The sequence below is a fragment of the Jaculus jaculus genome, chromosome 1, assembly GCF_020740685.1.
Source record: "Jaculus jaculus isolate mJacJac1 chromosome 1, mJacJac1.mat.Y.cur, whole genome shotgun sequence".
NCBI lineage: Eukaryota > Metazoa > Chordata > Mammalia > Rodentia > Dipodidae > Jaculus > Jaculus jaculus.
In genome coordinates this window covers 206,475,643-206,497,154 of record NC_059102.1, presented here as the reverse complement: position 1 = coordinate 206,497,154, position 21,512 = coordinate 206,475,643, and the positions used below count along the sequence as shown (strand labels likewise).

Here is a 21,512-nt window from a genome sequence, read left to right as displayed (position 1 = left end):
CTTTGTGCTATGCGGGGGCCACCTCTGCCATGATTAGGCAGCTGCCAGACCCCCTGCTGCTGTGCTCCAAACACCAGCCTCTGCTGTGTCCTGATCCTGTGCCTGCATCAGCTGCCTCTGCACTAAAATTGCATGTGCAGCGGGCCCAGTTCCACAGCAAGGGCCACACAACTCCACACTGAGTCACTAGTGCCAGCTCAGGTGCCATCCCTTAACAGTCTGTTGCCACCCATCCCCCTCTTCTCTGAGGCGGTAGAGCGCAGACTGTTTGCAGGTCCCAGTGATCCCAGCCAGAGTTTGGGCAGCTTCAGGGCTTGCTACCTCAGTCTGCTTCCAAACCCAAACGCAGGCAGCTTTGGTGCATTACTGGGTGAGAATTCAGGCAACTTTGGTGCCCCTGTCAGGCAGTAGATAGGCCGCTTTGGCAAGAGAGAGCAAAAACACAGGCTGCTTGCAACTGCCCCAGGCTGCGTTGGATTCTCATTAAGCTAGATCCCAGGCTGCTCCACCCACTTACCTACCCTTACACTGACATGGGAAGACCACAGCTCAAAAGAAATAACATGAAAAATAAAATGCAAGAAAATCCAGACAGATCACCTAGTCCAACAAGGATTACCTCTAACCAAAACATAGAAGAGTGTTTAGGATCAGAACATCAAGTGGAAGCTATGAACAATGCAACCCTGACCAACCTACTGCTAGAACTGGCAGGAAAGCTACAAAGCACAGATAATCGTGTGGATGCTACCATCACTAAGCTAGAGCTATATGATAAAACACTGGAAGGAATTCAAAGACAGCCAAGACAGTTGAGGGAGAGTGAAAAAAAAGAAGACCTTACAAATCAGCTGGCCACACTAAATGAAAACATAAAGAAACGCAAGGATGATTTCCAAGAATCATCAAGAAAATCAGAAAATGAGGTGAAAAGGAAGCTGGACAGAGAAATGGAAGTGATACATAGGAAAGTAGTATAAAATTCAAACTTAATTGAATAAGTCCAAACCTTGCTAGAGGATCTCAAGAATAGAGTCAGTGAAGTGGAAGATAGAAACTCTGATCTGGAAGACAGGATGGAAGAAATAGTTTGAGAGTCCAAAAATTTCAGTAAGTTCAAAAGTTCCTGTGAACAGAACATGAGAGAATTGTGGGATACACTGAAACGTCCTAATATAGAATCATTGGAATACCAGAAGGAAAAGAATTTCAGACCAAAGGCATGGAGAACTTATTTAACACAATAATTGAAGAAATCTTCCCCAGTCTCTCAAAAGAAAGGAACATCAAGATACAAGACACAAACAGAACTCCTAACCAAATAGACCAAGACATATTATCATTAAGACTCTAAACATTGACAACAAAGAGAAAATCCTAAAACCAGCTAGGGAAAGACAGCACACCACTTTCAAAGGAAAGCCCATCAGAATTACTTCAGACTTCTCAATGGAAACCCTGAAAGCTAGAAGGGCCTGGAATGAAACTCTTCAAACTCTAAGAAACTCTGGCTTCCAACTCAAACTACTCTGCCTGGCAAAAGTCTCCCTTATAATAGATGGTGAAAGGAAAACTTTCCATGACAAAACTCAGCTTTATAATTATATGAACAAAAACCAAACCTACAGAAAGTATTCCAGAAAATTCTCCACATAGAAGAAAGAAATAATCAAACACAAATGCCTACAAGAATCAGATCACAGCAACCAAACCCAGAGTAGACAGAAAAAATTTCAAATTCCATGGAAATGGCCAACACACCTCTACCACCACAACATGGCAGGGATCAAATCACATCTCACAGTCATCACCCTAAATATTAATGGCCTTAATTCACCCATCAAGAGACACAGGCTAACAGGGTTAATCAAAAAATTAGACCCTCAATCTGCTGCCTTCAAGAAACCCACCTTACCACTAAAGACAGAAACCTCCTCATGGTGAAAGGGTGGAAAACAATATTCCAGGCAAATGGGAATAAGAAACAAGCAGGTGTAGCTATATTAATATCAGATAACATTGACTTCAAAACAAAAACAAACAAAAAAGGCAAAGAAAGCTACTTCCTACTTACAAAGGGATCAATCCATCAAGAGGATATAACAATCATAAATCTGTATGCACCAAACACAGGGGCACCACAGTTCATAAAACAAAACCTATGTGACAATAAAACAGAAATAACCACCAACACCATCATAGCTGGGGACTTTAACACACCATTATCAGTAATAGACAGATCATCCAAACAGAAACTCAACAGGGAAGTAAGAGAGCTCAACAAAATCATAGAGCACTTAGACCTAACAGACATCTACAGAACTTTCCATCTCAAATCCACAGACTACACATTCTTCCCAGCAGCCCATGGAACATTCTCTAAAATAGACCATATACTGGGTCACCCTAATCCGAAAACCTGGCAGAGATGCCACAAGAAAAGAAAACTACCGGCCTATTTCCCTAATGAACATAGATGCAAAGATCCTCAAGAAAATACTCGCAAACAGAATCCAACAAAACATCAAAAGCATTATCCACCTTGAGCAAGAGGGATTTATCCCAGGAACACAAGGGTAGTTCAACATACAAAAATTTGTCAATGTAATACACCTCAAAAACAAGCTTAAACATAACAACCACATGATCATTTCGATAGATGCAGAAAAGGCCTTTGACAAGACACAACATCACCTCATGATCAAAACATTGGAGAGAATCGGCATGGCCGATTCACATCTTAACATAATAAAGGCAATATACAAAGCTCCAAAGGCCCATATAATACTATGTATTATATTATTATATTATATTATTATATTATATTATTATATTATTATATATAATATTATATTATTATATTATTATGTATTATAATAATAATATGGAGAGAGACTAGAGGAATTCCCATTGAGATCAGGAACAAGACAGGGATGTCCTCTCTCACCTCTGCTTTTCAATATAGTTCTGGAAATCCTAGCCCAAGCAATAAGACAGGAGAAGGAAATAAAAGGGATATAAATTGGAAAGGAAGAAGTTAAGTTAGCTCTATTCGCTGTTGACATGACTGTATATGTAAGAGACCCGAGAGACTCTATCCGCAAACTCCTGAAGGTGATAAACTCCTATAGCAAAGTAGCAGGATACAAAATCAATGCACAAAAATCAGTAGCATTTCTGTATGCAACTGACAAAGATACAGAAAAAGAAATAAAACACATAGTCCCATTATCAATAGCAAGAAAAAAAATAAAATACATTGGAATAACGTTAACCAAGGAAGGAAAAGACCTACAACGAAAATATAAAAACTTTCAAAAGAGAAATTGAGGAGGACTTGAGAAGATGGAAAGACCTTCCATGCGCCTGGTTAGGCAGAATTAAATTGTGAAGATGACAATCCTACCAAAGGCAATGCATAGATTTAAATCAATTACAATTAAAATCCCTACAGTGTTCTTCACCGAGAGAGAAAAAATGATCTCAAATGTCATATGGAAAGGCAGAAGGCCTCGCATATCCAAACATGCTCAGCAAAAGAAATACCTCTGGTGGCATCACCATACCTGACCTAAACCTATACTACAAAGCCACAGTAATAAAAAAAGCATGGTACTGACATAAAAACAGGAGTATAGACCAATGGTATAGACTTGAAGACCTAGATTTTGGGTCAAGCAACTACAGCTACTTGATATTCGACAAAGGCCCGAACAATATAGGCTGGAAAAAAGAAAGCATCTTCAATAAATGGTGCTGGACAAACTGGATAACCACATGCCGGAAACCAAAACTTGATCCACACATTTCACCATGCACTATACTCAAATCCAAATGGATCAAAGACCTCAACATAAGACCAGAAACTCGAATACTACTGGAAGAAAATTTAGGAAGTACTTTCCATGATATAGGAATGAAAAAGACTTCCTGAACAAATCCCCAGTGGCTCAAGTTCTTAAAAAGTCAGTCAACTAATGGGATCATATGAAGCTGAAGAGTTTCTTTACAGACAAGCATATAATAAGCAAAGCCAATAGAATAACCACAGAATGGGAGAAAATATTTGCAGGTTATCCAATGGATAGAGGCCCTATCTCTAGAATTTACAAAGAAGTCAACAGTCTAAACAATAAGAAGACAAATACCCCATTAACAAAATGGGGCGCAGAGTTGAACAGGCAGTTCACAGAGGAAGATATACAAATGGCAACACACACTTAGGAAAATGTTCATCATCCTTAATCATCAGAGAAATGCAAATTAAAACAAGTATGAGATTCCACCTTACCCCAATAAGGATAGCCAACATCAAAAAATCAAATGAAAATAAATGCTGGCGAGGATGTAGAGAGGCAGGGACACTCATTCACTGTTGGTGGGAATGCAGGATGGTACAACCACTTTGGAAAGCAATATGGAGACACCTGAAAAAGCTGACTATAGAAATACCAACAGACCCAGTTATACCCTTACTGGGTATCTACCCTAAAACCTTCAAACTACAGGCCAGAGAGATTTGCTCAACCATGTTTGTAGCGGCTCAATTCGTAATAGCTAAAAGCTGGAATCAACCCAGTTGTCCATCATTACAAGAATGGATAACAAAGACGTGGTATATCTATACAATGGAATTCTATATAGCAGTAAGAAAAAACAACACAAAGAAATTTGAGGAAAAATGGTTGAATCTGGAACAGATCATTCTCAGTGAACTTACCCAATCACAGAAAATAAATCGACACATAGTCTCACTCTTCTACAACACCTAACCTGAATCTACCCAACATACCTTACATACCCAGCAAGCACCTCATGGAGTAGAAAATAGGATGTATGGGGAGGAAGGGGAGGGCTTTGAAGGGTGGAAAACAGTAATCTGGATGCAAATGGCAATGGAACCATAAAATTCTACTTGCTAAAAGACAGACCACATGGCTGATCCTTCACTAGACACTTACAGGAAATAACTGAACCACAAGACACTGGAGAGGGTAGGATCAAGACTAACCGAAATCTTCTACATTTTCCCTCCCTCCCTCTCCCCCTCTCCCCTCTATCTCTCTCCTCTCTAAATGTTGTATATTAGTTATGTTTTTCCTCAATTTCTTAGTGGGCACTGACCTATAACCCCCACTTTCAGCTTGGGGCTACCATCCACAATGAGCTTTTGATCAGAGAAACCTACAAGGTTTCCCAAAACAATGACAGACTTTTGTCAGAGTACTTGATGACCCACCAAAGGCCAGTGGTAAGACCCTATTGCTGAAGACTCCATACACAGCTGATGTGTAAAATGGAATGGCCTGGCTGGAAGCCAGGAGAGAGTCAGTCCCCAGACCGTCAGCGTGTCTAGCGCCAGAAGGTGCTACATGGGCGACTGGGGGAAATGACCAATATCTGTCCAAGCAACTCATTGTCTAACCTAATTGGCAACAAATAACCTGATGTGATGCCCACACAAGTGCAATAGTGGCACACAGCCATGGTGAGGAACCAACTACTCTTGATTTGGCTAACTGATCCACTCAGTGGTACTAGACCCATAGCTGGAGCTGGGAAACAAGTCAGAACCATACCCAAACACAAGCCCACTCTCCAATATCAAGCTACCATCAATCATGGGGTACAAGATGGCCTACACCTATCAAACTCTCTATCAAAAAAGTAAGTGTTATCCCAATTTTCCGGGTGCTACCTTACTCTCAGTTGGAGAATCTGCTTGTCTTTTTCAGATAGATGCAGATGCTAAGGAGAGAGCTGCCCCAACATACCTCAAAAGGGGCCCGACTGAAACTAAGGACAATTGGTGAAACAAGCAAGGGTGATGTTTTCCTGTGAACCAGATACCAGCATAAAGGGGAAGGAGACCAACACAGAGAAAAATCAACTCCTACCAAATCAGAGAGCCAGAGCCTCAGAGGTCCCAACACCTCAGCACCGAAGCAGACCAAAAATGAACCCCAGTTGGCTCAGGGAAATTTTGCAGAAGAGGGAGTGGAAAGAATGTCAGAGTCACATGTTGGGTCATGATTTGCAGAGACATTTTTCATACCAATAACTGGGGGCTAACTCCACAATGCACGACCCATTTACATCAACAAGGAGGGTCCAATCGGAGGTGGTAGATCATAGATGAGCCTAAACAATGGTACCAAACTGCCTATATTTGCTGAAAAGAAAACTAATAAATTAAATTAAAAAAAAAAAGAATTAAGTCCAAATAGATTAAAGACCTTAACATCAGACTGGAAACTCTAAAACTGCTAGAGGAAAAATTAGGGGCAACCGTTCAACATATTGGTCTTGGCAAAGACTTTCTTAATACAACCATAATTGCTCAGGCAATAAAAGCAGAAAATAACCACTGGGAACTCATGAAATTACAAAGATTTTGTACTACAAAGGACACTGTGAATAAAGCAAAGAGACATCCTACAGAATTGGAAAAAATCTTCACCATGTATATATCTGATAGAGGATTAATATCTAGGATATACAAAGAATTCAAAAAGTTACATAATAAGATTTCAAACAAGCCACTTTAAAAATGGGCTATAGAGTTAAATAGTGAGTTCTCTATAGAAGAAATACGGATGACATGTAAGCATCTAAAAAAATGTTCTACATCCCTAGTCATCAGGGAAATGTAGATTAAAAATACATTGAGATTCCATCTCACTCCTGTCAGATTGGCTACCATCATGAAAACAAATTATCATAAATGCTGGTGGGGTTGTGGAAAAAGGGGAACCCTTTTACACTATTGGTGGGAATGCAATCTGGTCCAGCCATTGTGGAAATCAGTGTGGAGGTTCCAAAAACAGCTAAAGATTGATCTAGCATTTGACCCAGCTATAGCACTCTGAGGCACATATCCTAAGGACTCATCTCATTTCCTTAGAAGTATGTGCTCAACCATGTTTACTGTTGCTCAATTTATTATATCTGGGAAATGGAACCAGCCTAGATATTCCTCATCTGATGCATGGACAATGAAGATAAGGTACATTTATACAATGGAGTTCTCCTCAGCGGTAAAGAAAAATGAAGTTATGAAAATTGCAGAAAAATGGATGGATCTGGAAAGGATTATACTAAGTGAGGTAACCCAGGCCCAGAAAGCCAAGTGCTGCATGTTCTCTCTCATATGTTGATCCTAGCTACAGATGATTGGGCTTCTGTGTTAGAAGGAAAAAAGTCAGTAGCAAATGCCAGTAAGCTAAAAAAGAGATACAAAGGGAAGAGAAAGGAGGGAGAAGGGTACTTAATAGGTTGGTACTGTACATATGTAAGTAGAAGAATAGATTATCGGGAGTAAAAAGGCCCAAAGTAAGGTCACGGGAGGAGATTGAGTAAAGGAAAGGTGGAGGGAGGGCTAATCAAAATCTAAGAGGGTATAAATAAATCATATGGAATCCCCCGACTTTGGACAATGGAACACTCAGGAGCTATAGATCGTTGCCAGAAAATTTTCAGTACCAGGGATAGGATACTTTCCACTGATTTCTTGGCCAGGGAGGTCTCTGATGCCCCAATACATTATAGGCTTTTGCCGAGGCCCTTGGTTTCCTACCAGGAATAGATGGTAAAACCCTATTGCTGAAGACTCCACATACTTGTGCTACAAGGCACTGAGAAATCCTGCTGAATGTGAGCTGATAACCTCCTCCATGTAGACCAGGTGACAAAAACCTGCAAAAAGCCATTCTACATGCAGTTCAATGGGAGAGACAGAAATCACCAGTGAAGATACTCTACAGTGGACACTGCAAGCCTTTTAATTGGACAGTCAGGCCAAATGAGCCAATGGGTGCATTAGTGGCACAGCTGTCATGGTGGAAACCAACTGCCCTCCAATTGGACTGGAGGCTTGCTCCAAGGGAGGGAATATATCCCTGATACTGAAAACTTAAAACAGGGGTAGTCTGGAGCCCCCTGGGTGTAACATCTGCTGATGTCTGGATAAGTGTATATATTATGCTTATTAAACTGCCCAGTAAACACTTCTCCTAATATTCATACCCTTATATTAATGCTTCTCCCACTTTGGGTAGAGAATTTTCTCTTTTCATATTACAGTGACCTTGTGATGACTCAGAAGGTATCATGGTGCTGGAAAGAAGTGCCTGGAGTACTGAGTATCATCTCAATCACACCTTCCAAGGCTCAGGGTCTATTGCGGAATAGGTGGCTGAAAGAATGTAAGAGCCAAAGGAAGGGTAGGACTTCTTTACAACGTGCTCCCTCCAGACATAAAATGGCCTGGATATCCATGACCTCATAGTGCCTGACACTACCTACACAAGACCATCATAAGAGGAGGGAAAGATCACGACATCAAAATAAAAGGGAAACTTATTGAGATGGGAAGGGATATGATGGAGAATGGAATTTCAAAGGGGAAGGGGGGGAGGGAGTGTGTTACCATGGATATTTTTTATAATCATGGAAAATGTTTTTAAGAATCAAGAAAATATATAATAAGATTAAAAGAATAGGTTAACAGATTGTAGAAAAGAATAAATAATTTTTTCAATATTATAAAGAATTAAATTTAGTTACAGTGTGGATGGCAATAATAGTGTTGATATGAGGCACAAAACTGTGAAGATTTAAATTTATATTTGATCTTCTTGCTTAATTATTTAAACAGTTATACAGGCTTTATATCTCTACATTTAAGCCATGCAAAGAGAAAAATAGAAAAGTATAAAAATGTAGTTTGTTTTTACAATAAATCCACAATTTAAAAATTTACCAGCAGAATGCATCTTTGTAATGTACTTTTTGAAAACATGTCTCTTCTCTACAGCCTTCCAAAAGGCTACCTTGGGGAGGTTTACCTGCCAAGATTCCCTTCTCAAGTATGTTTGTAAATGCTACACCATCTTCTGCTTTGCCAAGTTAATTAGCTTTCAAGGATTCAAAGTAAAGCACAACAACAAAAATCTGCATGATATACCAGAGGAAGCATGAAATCAAGCTGCTGAAGTATTTAAGATTATATGCCATACAAATAATGTTCTATGCATTTTCCTGTAGTCCTGGTGGTTCATTTTAGCCATGGAGTCAAATATACAACATAAAAGATATGCTAAGCCAGAGAAGCCCAGCTTTGTGAAGAGAACACACAGCCAAGGCACATATAATCAAATCCCAGTTCCTTCACTTTCTAACTGTTTAAACTGAGGCACCATGCTTTCACTGAATTTTGTTCTCTAGCTTGTAAAGTGAAGATATAAATCCCTTGTCAGATACTGTAAGAGATTAACATAAAACACCTCAAAGAAGAGAAATCCAATATGTACAGCAATAATGATGATTGGCACCTTTCATCATAAACATCAATATTGATTATTTGGTAACTCAATATAACTGTAGGGCTCCCCATAAAGAGCGAGAATTCAGAGGCAATTATGAGTGTTTTCTGTTACATGAAACTAGGACAAAACTGGGTATGATACTACGGTTAGAGTATCAAACAGTTTAATTTTTAGTTTTACTTTTCCCAAAAACACTTCAATGAAACACTGGATTTATCAAAAAACTTGGGAAGCTTCATTAGATTATTCAAGTTAAAATCCTGCATATTCAAAAAGCAAAATGCTTGACAGGTCAAACATCATTCTGTGTCTACATTCTGCAGGGTATAGCTAATTATTTAACTGCATCATCACATCACAAGTACCAAACTTTTCTTAGTAAATCTTATCTCTTTTACACTTAAACATGCAAAATTCAAATTTACATTCTGTCTATGTTCTTGAAAGCCTGAGAGGTTCTGTTTGAATATCTAAGCTTCAGCTGTTACTACAGCACGCAGAATTGCTTTAAGGTGACTGTGGCCTTGCCTCCATTCACTTTGCCCTCTCACTTCCAGTTTAGTTTAAAGACCCCTACCTGTTTGATGAAAATAAAGTGGGAGCTATGAATGGCCACAGGAAAGAAGACAAACAGCTATACAAGCATATCACTACATCTTTCAGACTGCACTATGCATGTCCATTGTTATATTCTAGTCATATTTTTTATCTTAGCATTTTTTGCCAATGTTTGATTAAATGACTTGTACAAGTTAATGGGTTCACTGATACTTCCATACATATATCTACTCCCCCAAGTCCCCTCTTTCCTTATACTTCAATTCCCTGCCTGGTTTATTTTTCAGTATCATGTAGTTTCAAATTTTAATGTTTAATTACATATATAAGAAACCTAGTATTTCTGGGTATGTAGCAATTCAGAAAATTTGCCAAAATGTAGTGTTAATTATATTATTAGTTCTCTATAGACTGCTTTGAATTTTATGTGGATAAGTGCATTATAAGGAAACTATGTAAATAACCCTAACCCTTTATAATTTTTACTCCAATTTTTTTGTTTTATTTTTTGAGGTAGGGTTTCACTCTATCACAGGATGACCTGGAATTCACTATGCAGTCTCAGGGTGGCCTCAAACTAACAGCAATCATCCTACCTGTGCCTCTCAAGTGCTGGGATTAAAAGGTGTGTGCTACCAATGAAGTCCAGCAATTTTTTTTTGTTGTTTGTTTTTTGTTTTTTTAAGGTAGGGCCTTGCTCTAGCCCAGGCTGACCTGGAATCCATTATGTAGTCTCAGGCTGGCCTTGAACTCACAACAATCCTCCTACCTCTGCCTCCCAAATGCAGTGATTAAAGATGTGTACCATCATATCCCTCCAAATATTTCTTATTCTGAGCTTATACCTTGATTAATTCCATCAGTAAAAAAAAAAGAAATTATAGACATCACTTTAATTTTCACCATAATTTATCTGCTAGGAATTTTAATTTTAATAGATACCTAATTAATAATGCTCACTTTAATTCATTGTTAACCTTTAAAAATTATGAAGGATGAATTTTACCTAATTTACATGGCATCTAAATATATTCATAATCATTTTACTTCTCCTATAAATAATTAGTGTAATATTTTACAAGAAACTTATACTCCACCTATTGCTTAACCTTTCCAGTGACCTGTGTTTATTAATTTGTTTTCTTATATTCTAAGTGCTGTTCCGTTGACAATAATACTTGTATAAATTTAGCTTGTTTATTCCCAAACAAACTTTGCTGTGTGCCATGTTACATATCCCTATGTTTTGGAGTTCTCTAACTTCTAATTTTGTCTCTCTTGATAGCTGTAACTTGTTTATTTCTCTCAGAAGAATAATTTTTATAATTTCCATAAACTATGTCACATTTTCTAATTGCTTCATCTGGATGGCCATAATATCTATTTACAAACTTTATAGTAGAAACATGTACAGACACTGCTATATTTTTACTTATACTATTCTCATTGTTCCTTTAACAATAAGGTGCATTTTTTACTAATGGGGTCTCCTTGTTACTCATCATATGCTTACTTTCCAGAAGGAAAGGGAATCAGCCTAAAATGATACTCAAAGAAAAATTTCAATATGAAGGAGGTATTGGACCTATAAATATTTTTGGCTTTTATCTTCTATTATTTCCTAAAAAAATACAAATCTTCAATAAGAGTGGAAGTCCCTTCCAGAATATTTTTTCAAAAATAAACTAAAAATTACTGCATCCGTTGAGTTTTTCAAGGTTAACTTGTAAATGCTGGATAAACTTATTCAACATTTACTGCTTAGACATGACTTATATTTATCCTTAATTAGTTATATTTGTTCATATTTTCCCCAAATTTGTTTTGTATGCATGAATTCAAAGAACTACGTTTTGGAATATTTCCCCTCTCATCTTATTTCTTAGTAACTTCTGTCATTTCATTTTGATGGCTTATTGCAAGACTATCTAGTTTGATACTGTTTTCACATAACCAACTTTCAAAAGCACTTCTTGCCTGTTATAGTAAATCATTCTAACTTTAATTGTTCCTTTTTATCTTATATTTTATTCTTTTTGCATTTTCTAAAATAATATTATAATTGCTTCTGATTTTAACAAATAAATTTATCAGGGGAAAGTAAGTTCCTCAAAAAATAGGGAAGACATGATCTTTGGTAATCATGGACAAACTGATCTAGTGGCCTATACTGCTTGGTCCCACAGCCATGACAAATGAAGTAAGCACAACAACATAAAGGTTACTTCTATGATCATGTGAATGTGGCTAGAAACAGGAGATAGGATTCTCATCTGGGATTCTACCCTTCTTTCCCTGCTGTTTCCTAGCTTCCTTTGACTTTGAGAGGTACTTGTATAGAGGTGAGAGTAAATTGAAGGTGGAACCCCAGTGTAGCCTCCATGATGACGTTGGTGATTCAGTTGTTTTGGAGTCAAGCACACTTCTGTAAGTAACTCTTCATCCATGCTCTTACAAAGAAGCTAGATAAACTCCCTGGCTCATCAGGTTTATTCTTGTGTCTGATACTGCCCTACTTGGGGTGAGTAGACATTTGAAAAGCAAGCTAACAACATTTAAGAGAACTACCTGTGAAGCCACTACACATTAACTGCACCATTTTTTGGATATGCCTTACATGCACTGTGTTATTTACTTGTATATGTTATATAGGTTTTTATTCTTATATTTCAGTTATAGTACGTTCAAATACAAAATATTTGTAACTTAGTTTTCAAACATGGTTTTGCTTTTATTTATATCTCTTGCCTTTTGAACTAGCTGCATTAAGAAGGAAGATGGCAACCACACCAACTGCTACAATCTCCAAGGAATAAATTGGAGATACTTGGAGAATAGCTAAATATGGCTAAATGCTAATGTCCATAGCAAAGCAACAGAGAAAACTTTAAAAAAAAACTCAAGAGAAGAACTGAGCCCAGCAGGGAAAACATCTGTTTACAGTGCAGAGTGCAGGCAAAAGCAGAGCTCTGGAATTACAGTTCTAGATGGAGACAGGATCAGAAAATTCACCCTTTTCTCTCAGTACCAGATAATTTATAAAATCAGTTCTCCAACTAAAAGATGATTAGCAGACTAGATTACAAACAGGACATCTATTTGTACAACATACAAATTCATGGATATTGAATAACACTCCACTTAGTAATAAACAGGAGAATACTTTAAAACTTCTAAGAACTGAATGAAAATGAAGCAGATTTTATGTAGCAGAAAGATTAGAATACAATAAGAGTAGTTCTAAGAGGAAAATGTATAGCCAAAAATCTAAATTTACAAAAGAAGAAAGAGCAAATAAGTAACACAATGACACATCACAAAATCTTAGAAGAATAAGAACAAAACAAACTCAAAGTCATATGTGGGAAAGAAGCAAAGATCAGGGCAGAAATGAATGGATAGCAATGAAAGCAAGGCAAACAATGAAACAGAGCTGGCATGTGGAGAGATAAACAATATTGACAATTCCTTAGATAAACTAATACTTGGGCCCTGGTAGATTCATCACAGAATTCTATCATTGTACTTTTCGCATCTATGAGTTCTATTTTTCAATACTCTACACATAAGTGAGATCATACAGTATTCTTCTTTTTGTCCTGCAATTATTTCACTAAGCACAATACTTTACAAGTTCATTCCTGTTTTTGCAAATGGTAGGATTCTTTTCCCTTGTACGGACAGATACTCCACTGAATGTGAACATTCCATATTTTCTTTGCCTAGTCATCTGTGAACACATGCTTGATATAACATCTTAGTTAATATATATTATGCTGCAGTGAACATGGGACTGCTAACATTTTTGACATACTGATTTCATTCCAGTTGGATATCTGCACAGGAGGATTCCTGGATCATATAGTGGTTTTATGCTTACTATTTTGAGAACCCAGATACTATTCATTCAATGGCTATACAAATCATATTCCCACAAAAACATACAGGAGTTCCTTTTTCTCTACAGCCTCACCAGCACCTGTTTTGTCTTTTTGATAATAGCCAAGGTAACAGTTGAGAGATGTTTGCTGATTAGAAATGTTGGGCACTAATTTATATGCACAGTGGCATTCTTATGCCTTCTTTGGAATAATGTGTATTCAAATACCTGCCAGTTCTTAAGGTGTACTTGGTCTGACTTTGGCATCAGGATAGTTTTTGGTCTTACTTAGTAAGATGATTTGAAATGTGTCTGATTTGCCTTGACTTTTGAAACAGTTTCAACATGATTGGTGTTAATTTTCTTGAAATGTGTGCACAATTCATCAAAGAAATCATTTACTCTTAATTCTTTTCTTCTTGTGACTTTTTCATTACTGGTATAAGCCTTCTTTCTAGTATTGGTGTGTTCAGGTTTTGTGCTTCTTCCTGACATTTTTGGTAGGCTGTCTGTAGGATTTTATCCAATTCCTCTAGGCTACTAATTGATGGGTTATGGTTGTTTATTAGTAGCTGTCTATGATCCTTTATACTGCTATGCAAAAACTAATGCCTCCTCTTTCAAGCCTACTTTGAGAGTTTTTTCCTTCATTTTTTTATGGTTAGGAAAACTAAAATATTATCCACTTTATCTTTAAAAATGACCATTTCATATCTTCATATAATCTTTGTTTCCATTCTTAGTTTGTTTTTCTTCCTTGTCTTTAAAGTAAGTTATGTTTTTTATTTGATACTTCTTTTTTATCTGAAGTGCTTGTTAGCTACAACATTATTTCTTGAAATATTCTTGCTACACTATCTAGGTTTGGGATGTTGTATTTTATTTTTTATTACATATTTTATTCTTTGATCTTGCTTTTGATTTCTTTGATCCATTAATTGTTCAGAAGTGTACTATTTAGTGTCCATTTTCTAATTTTCCTATTAATGATTTTGATTTTCACACCAACATGGTCAGATAAGGTACAAGTTTGTTAAGACTTGCTCTGAGCTCCACCTTCTGTGTACTTGAGAATGGTTTGTTTTATGCTACTGTGCTGACAGAACATGTTTATGTCTGTAGAGACCACTTGTTCAGTGTTGCTCACATGAGCTGTTTGCTTGGTGGTCTTCTGTCTCAATGATTTCTCCGCTCTTGAAATTGTGTTAAAGTCTCCTATGTACTGCTATCTATTTCTCCCTTCAGTTATTAAATTTCTTTTATATAATTCAGTCTACCAATATTGGGTACAAATATATTACAGAAACCTTAATGAACTGCCTCCTCTGTTATTTTTACATAATTATTACCTTTGTTTTGATTTGAATTTATTTGTCTTGTCTCCTGTAAGTATAGCCACCCCACCTTCTTTTTGTTACCATTTGAGTAGAGTAACTTTTTACATCCTCTTACTTTCAGCCTGTATTTATACACATGTACATCTTTATAGCCAAAGAAGTGAATTCTTTGTCTTCGTTTAATCATTACATTAGAATCACTTATGTATCTATTAACTACCTTTAAAGGCTAAATTTCCTTTGTCATAGGACCTATGGGTTTTCTTCTGGTTAAGGCACAACACTGTGTGTTTATCTTTTAAAACTGATAATGGACAATTAAAAAGACCTACTACTTGCCTAACCATGCCACCGGGTACACTAATTGTAGGTGACTTTTGGGAGTTCCTCCGGCATAAGAAAATCTCCATGCCTAGGATGAGTATCACATGATCCTTGCTATAGGGAAATGAACATCAGGGAAGGAGATCTGCTTTCTTCTGATCTCTTGCATATATTGATTGGTTAATAGAATCAAGGTTGCTATTTTCATTCTGCTACCTGTCAGATGATCTGACAACTGACTAAATAAGCTGGCATGTGATCAAGTCAGCAACTGTGTAAGATGTTGTTCTGAAAGAAGAAAATACCTGCAGGCCTTTCAAGGAGTAGTGCTTTTGAAACTCTGCAGTATTCTGAGGGGGTTCATAGGGTACTTCAAAAATTGATCATGGGGGATGAATGCCAAATTGCTCCTCACCAGAAATGTCAAAAGCTATGGGGAGTATTATCAGAATCCTCACAGAAAACTAGGTTCTGTAAGGGGCAACAGGTCCTTATTTCCCTGTAGCTCCGGATGCTCGTTCATGCTTCATTTAGGTTACATGAGAAAGCGATCAAAGGAACTCAAAAAATTTGGGAAAGCAGCATGATCCATTCTTATAATTCTCCAACAAAGGGCTCATCAAGGAGAGCTGAAGTACCTAACAGCTGCCCCAATGACTGTTATGCACCCAATAACTGGTTGCTCTGAACAACTGTGGCCCTAGTGTTGATAAATGCCTACAAACTTCAATGAGAGAAAATGTAGAGCTCAGACTGGTTGTCTCAAAAGGCTTTAAGAGCACTTAGCAAAGAGATTAGTTCCTTTTCCAGATCAAACAGGTAATATTATCAAACGTAGTGAGTGATGGTCTGTAGAATGAGTTGCAACAGACCTCTCCTTCAAAATGCCCCGGCAGTGGCATCCATGATTGGGGTTAGGATAGCTATGTCTCCACCTATCTGGAGGATACTCAAGTGAGGCTTCCTGCTGTGGTAGTGGTTCCATGAGTAGCCTATGGGGTCCTGCCACAAGCATAAGGATGGCAGCTAGGCCTCAATACAACATGTTATGGTCCCACAGAATTACCTGGAAGAGGAGAGGCAACTGAGCTACAACTACCATTAGGCAGGTGCTACATCCTGCCCTATAGAAGCAAGGCTGTGATATAAACTGGTCCTTCTTGTGTACCACCCAGAGCTTCCATCCCAGGTATTCTAGCCAGAAACAGCCTTTGTTCCTCCTTGACTTGGATATCCAACTTTAAAAAGACCTTATCAGATACAAGGCCAGTAATTGTCACTACAATGCCTCACTGCTCTGGCAAGGGCAGGATTCCTAAGAGTTCCAAAAAAATAAAGATGAAAGAGAAGAGCTTTCAAAGAAGACAAAACGTGAAGAATTCTCCTTACTTTATTTGGCTTTATACATTTCCTTCCCAATGGGTTTCTCACTCTAAGACTGTTCACTTATAAACTGCACTGAATTCAAGCCAGTAAGGCTGGAGAGATGGTGTAGCAGTTAAAGGCACTTGCTTGTAAAGTCTTATGGCCCTGGAACAATTCACCAGAACCCCCATTAAGTCAGATGCAAAGAGTGGCACATGCATCTTTAGTGCATTTGCAGCAGCATGAGGCCTTGGTATGCCCATACACACTTTCACTTTCTTTTATCTCTGTCTTTATTTCTCAAATAAATAAATATAAATATTTTTTAGGGTTGGAGGGCTGGCTCAAAGTTAAAGAGCGCTTTCCTAAAAAGCCTAGTGGCCCAGGTTCCATTTCCCAGTAGTCACGTAAAGCCAGATGCAGTGGAACATGGCGTCTGAAGTTTATTTGCAGTGGCTAGAGGTCCTGGTTCACTCATTCCCTCTTTTTCTCTTTCTCTCTGTCTCCTTCCCTCCCTCCCTCACAAATAAACAAATGTGAGGTAACTTTGTTAAATTATCATCTGCATCTGCATCTGTATATTTTCCAGCATTGTAAGACTATTCTGCCTTCTCTTAATTGCTTAGCATTGCTGTCAAACTGAGTTGACAGCAAACATGTGTAAGTTATTTCTGCACTCTGTGATTTTTGTGAATGATCCAAGTGTGAATTCATAGACTGATTGCATACTATTTCAATTACTCTAGTAAGTCATAAAATCAGACCACGTCCTCAATTTTTTTGTCTTTATACAAGCTATATTACTCTTCCAGATTCTTTGTTTTCCTGTATTAACTTTAGATACAGCTTTTCCATTTTATTCCAGCAAGCCTACAAGGTTTATGATCTGAAGGAAATATGATGTTATTAAATCTTTTGCTCTTGAACAAATCTCTCTCTTTTTATTTACATCTTTTGAGGGGAGAGGTATATATATGTTTATTTGTTTCCAGTACTTTTGCTTTCTTCCTCTGTTGGCACCCAGGCTTGCTATTGCATTTTATTCTTTTGACAATCTCTACTTATTCACTGGAGTGGTAAGTTAATTTACATACAGTAAACATAAATATATTGACATGATTGAACTTAGGTCTATCATTTTATTTGTACTGTATTTCATATTTCATTCCTCTGTCCCTTTTGTATCTTCTTATTGAATAATTGTACAAATCACTAGTTATCCATCTTTTTTCTATCTATATCATTTTGTTTATCAGCTGTTCCTGCTTTAAACACATCCTAATCAAAATTAAATTTAATATTAAACCACTTAAAGCATAGTAATACTGTCCATGTATAGACTAATTTGCGCTTTATATGGTATTTTGTCACATATATACACTAATATAAATAGATAAGTAAACATAAATTTCTTAAAGCATTGTTATAAATTATGGTCTTGCTGTCATACATGTTTCAAAATAACTGACAAATAACAACTAAAAATTAATAATCACCTATTTACTGGGAATTGTTTTTAATTTCTAGTAAGAGTTTAAGTCTATTTGTATTTGTGCAACTTTATAGTATCTATTCTAACACTAATATTTTAATTAAATTAAATATGGAGTAGTAGATATGTCTTTTGTTTTGTTTTGGTTTTTTTTTTTTTTGAGGTAGGGTCTCATTCTAGCCCAGGCTGAATTGGAATTCACTATGTAGTCTCAGGGTAGCCTCAAACTCATGGAGAGCCTCCAACATCTGCCTCATGAGTGCTGGAATTAAATATGTGCACCACCACACCTGGCTGTAGACATGTAATTTTCTGAATATTGTTTACCCAAGTTTATACTTCATTTTTTAAAAAATTATTTATTTGAGAGTGCAAGACAGGGAAAGAGGCAGACACAAACAGAGAGAGAGAAAGCCAGAATGGGTGCACCAGGCCTCCAGCCACTGTGAATGAACTCCAGACACATGTGATACCTTGTGCATCTGGCTTATGTGGGTCCTGGGGAACTGAACAGAGGTCCTTTGGCTTTTCAGGCAAATATTTCACTTTATTAGGCAATTTTTATAACAAATTAAGTATGATCTTAATCATAGACAAAAAATGAACTTGTAGCAAGTTTGAAATAAGATCATGCTTTCTGGATTATTCTAATATCATCTGAATTAGTCTTCTATTTTCCAAACTTAGCCCTTTCACTCAAATGACCACTGTTATCTCAGTGGTCACTCTAAACCTAAGTTCAATCATGCTATTTGTACTGGAATATTTTAAGGCCTTTCCCCTCCACTGGAATAAAACCAATGTTCTTGGCATTCCTTCTTCCTTCTCTCCTTACTTTCTTTATTGTCATTCAAAATTTCAGAATTTCATTTCATTTTCTCACCAACATTTAGCTGCTAATGCACTATAGCAAGGCTGTCTCAGTTCTCTTCAATATATCATATCTATCTTTTTTTTTTTTTTTTTGGTTTGTCTAGATCGAGTCTTACTCTGGTCCAGGCTGACATGGAATTAACTATGTAGTCTCAGGGTGGCCTTGAATTCTCAGCGATTCTCCTATCTCTGCCTCCCAAGTGTTGAGATTAAAGGTGTGTGCCACTACGCCTGGCTGATCAAATCTATCTTTTCTCTGTATTCCTGTTGCTTCCCCTGTTAACTGTTATCATAGTATACACAACCTAACACTATATATATCAGCTGGTCAGACTGTATTCTTAAATTTCATTTATTGCCATCAGGGTCTAAATCTCATTTGTATATCCTCTAGAATCTAATAGGTATTAAGCACATATTAGAGACACAAGAAATGATTGCTGGGGGAAAAAAAAAAAACACTGAATAAGTACATTTCCAAGTCTTTTCAGACCCTCAAATACTCTAATTTTATTAATTTTCACAATATTTCTAAACATGCTAACTATGCATTTACAGAGCATGTGCCATCTGCTAAGTACTGAGAGATATTACCTTTTAATGGTGAAAAACTGAAGGAAGCATAAATACATAGTTTAAGTTGACAGTGAACTCACACTATCTCATTCCTGTTATAAAACAGTGTAACTCTTCTCATTTATGTTCTTTTACTGCAATAATAACCTGGCTTGCTGTGTTGTTATGAAGCATTACAATGCAAAGAATGAGACAACAGTATAATGTAATAACATACCAGAGACACCATGGCCCAGCCAGTCTTATTGTAGATGAATTCCAAGTTGTTCCTTCTTAAATATAGAAGACCTCCAACAAGTGATACTAGCAGTGCCAAAGCAATGGTACCAGAGTAGTTGGGAGGCCTGAAAACCCGAATCTGCAAAATGTAAAAGAGATTTAAAGGATGAGAAATGCCTTATCTTGTTTGTTTTTTTTTCTTCTTCCCATATTCTAGTGCTAACTGTTTTTAGCAAAAGAAACTCAGAACTGTCAACTCCTTTTTCCCATCTATCATGGACACCACTTTACAAAGGTGAATTAGAAATATCTGCTATTCTCACTCATCTACAGCACCTAACCTGAATCTACCCAAGATGCCTTATATACCCAGCAAGCATCTCATGGACTAGACAACAGATTGGGTGGGGAGGGAGGGGAGGATGGCAGAGGGGTGGGAGAAACAAATCTAGACCCAAACAGCAATGGTATCATAAAATTCTGCTTCCTAAAAGGCAGACCAAATGGCTGAACCTTCACCAGGCCCTTAGAGGGAACACTTGAACCACAAGACACTGGAGAGGGTATGATGAAGAATAACCTTAATCTTCTACAGCTTCCCTCCCTCCCTATTCTCCCCTCTAATCTCTAACTCTTGTATATTAGTTATCTTTTTCCTCCTTTTCTTGGTGGGCACTGACCTGTAACTCCCAGTACCAGCATGTGGCTATCATCCACAATGAGCTTTTCATCAGAGAGACCTACAAGGTTTCCTAAAAGCAAGACAGATTTCTGTCTGAGTACTTGATGACCGACCCACCAAAGGTTACTTGTAAGACCCTAGTGCTGAAGACACCTTAAGTGGTCGAAATGTAAAATGGAATGGCATGTCTGGAAGCTGGAAGAGAGTCAGTCCCCAGACAGTCACAGCGTCTAGTGCCAGAAGGTGCTACATGGGCGACTGGGGAAAAATGACCAATATCTATCCAAGCAACTCACGGTCTAACCTACTTAGCAGCAAATAACCTGTTGTGATGCCCACACAAGTGCAATAGTGGCACACAGCCATGGTGGGGAACCAACTGCTCTTCATTTGGCTAACTGATCCCCTCAGTGGCATGGGACCCATAGCTGGAGCTGAGAAACAAGTCAGAACCATATCCAAACATAAGCCCACTGTCCATTATCAAGCTACCAGCAATCATGGGCTACAAGAGAGCCTGCACCTATTAAATTCTCCATAAAAAAAAAGTAAGGGTTATCTCATTTGTCCTGGTGCTAACTTACTCTCTGTTGGAGAATCTGCTTCTTTTTCAGATAGATATAGATCCTAAGGAGAGAGCCACCCCATCATACCTCAAAAGGGCCCCAGCTGAAACTAAGAAAAATTGGCAAAACAAGCAAGGGTGCTGTTTTCCTGGTGACCCGGATACCAGCACAAGGGGGAGGAGATCAACACAGAGAAAAATCAACTCCTACCAAATCAGATATCCAAAGACCCAGAGGCCCCCAACACCTCATCACTGAAGCAGACCAAAAATGAACCCAACATGGCTCAGGGAAATTTTGCAGAAGAGGGGGCC

The 21,512-nt window shown here is 37.7% G+C and overlaps 1 protein-coding gene across 5 annotated transcripts in view; it reads right to left on the bottom strand.

The window, feature by feature from the left end:
• The window catches only part of Tusc3 (tumor suppressor candidate 3), a 269,847-nt gene that overhangs the window by 97,624 nt on the left and 150,711 nt on the right, over nucleotides 1-21,512 (bottom strand). For all 5 annotated transcript variants that reach the window (XM_004657096.2, XM_045141663.1, XM_004657097.2 and 2 more), the window contains exon 5: nucleotides 19,949-20,089. In XM_004657096.2, the coding sequence (XP_004657153.1) occupies nucleotides 19,949-20,089 (141 nt within the window). The remainder of the gene's footprint in view (nucleotides 1-19,948; nucleotides 20,090-21,512) is intronic.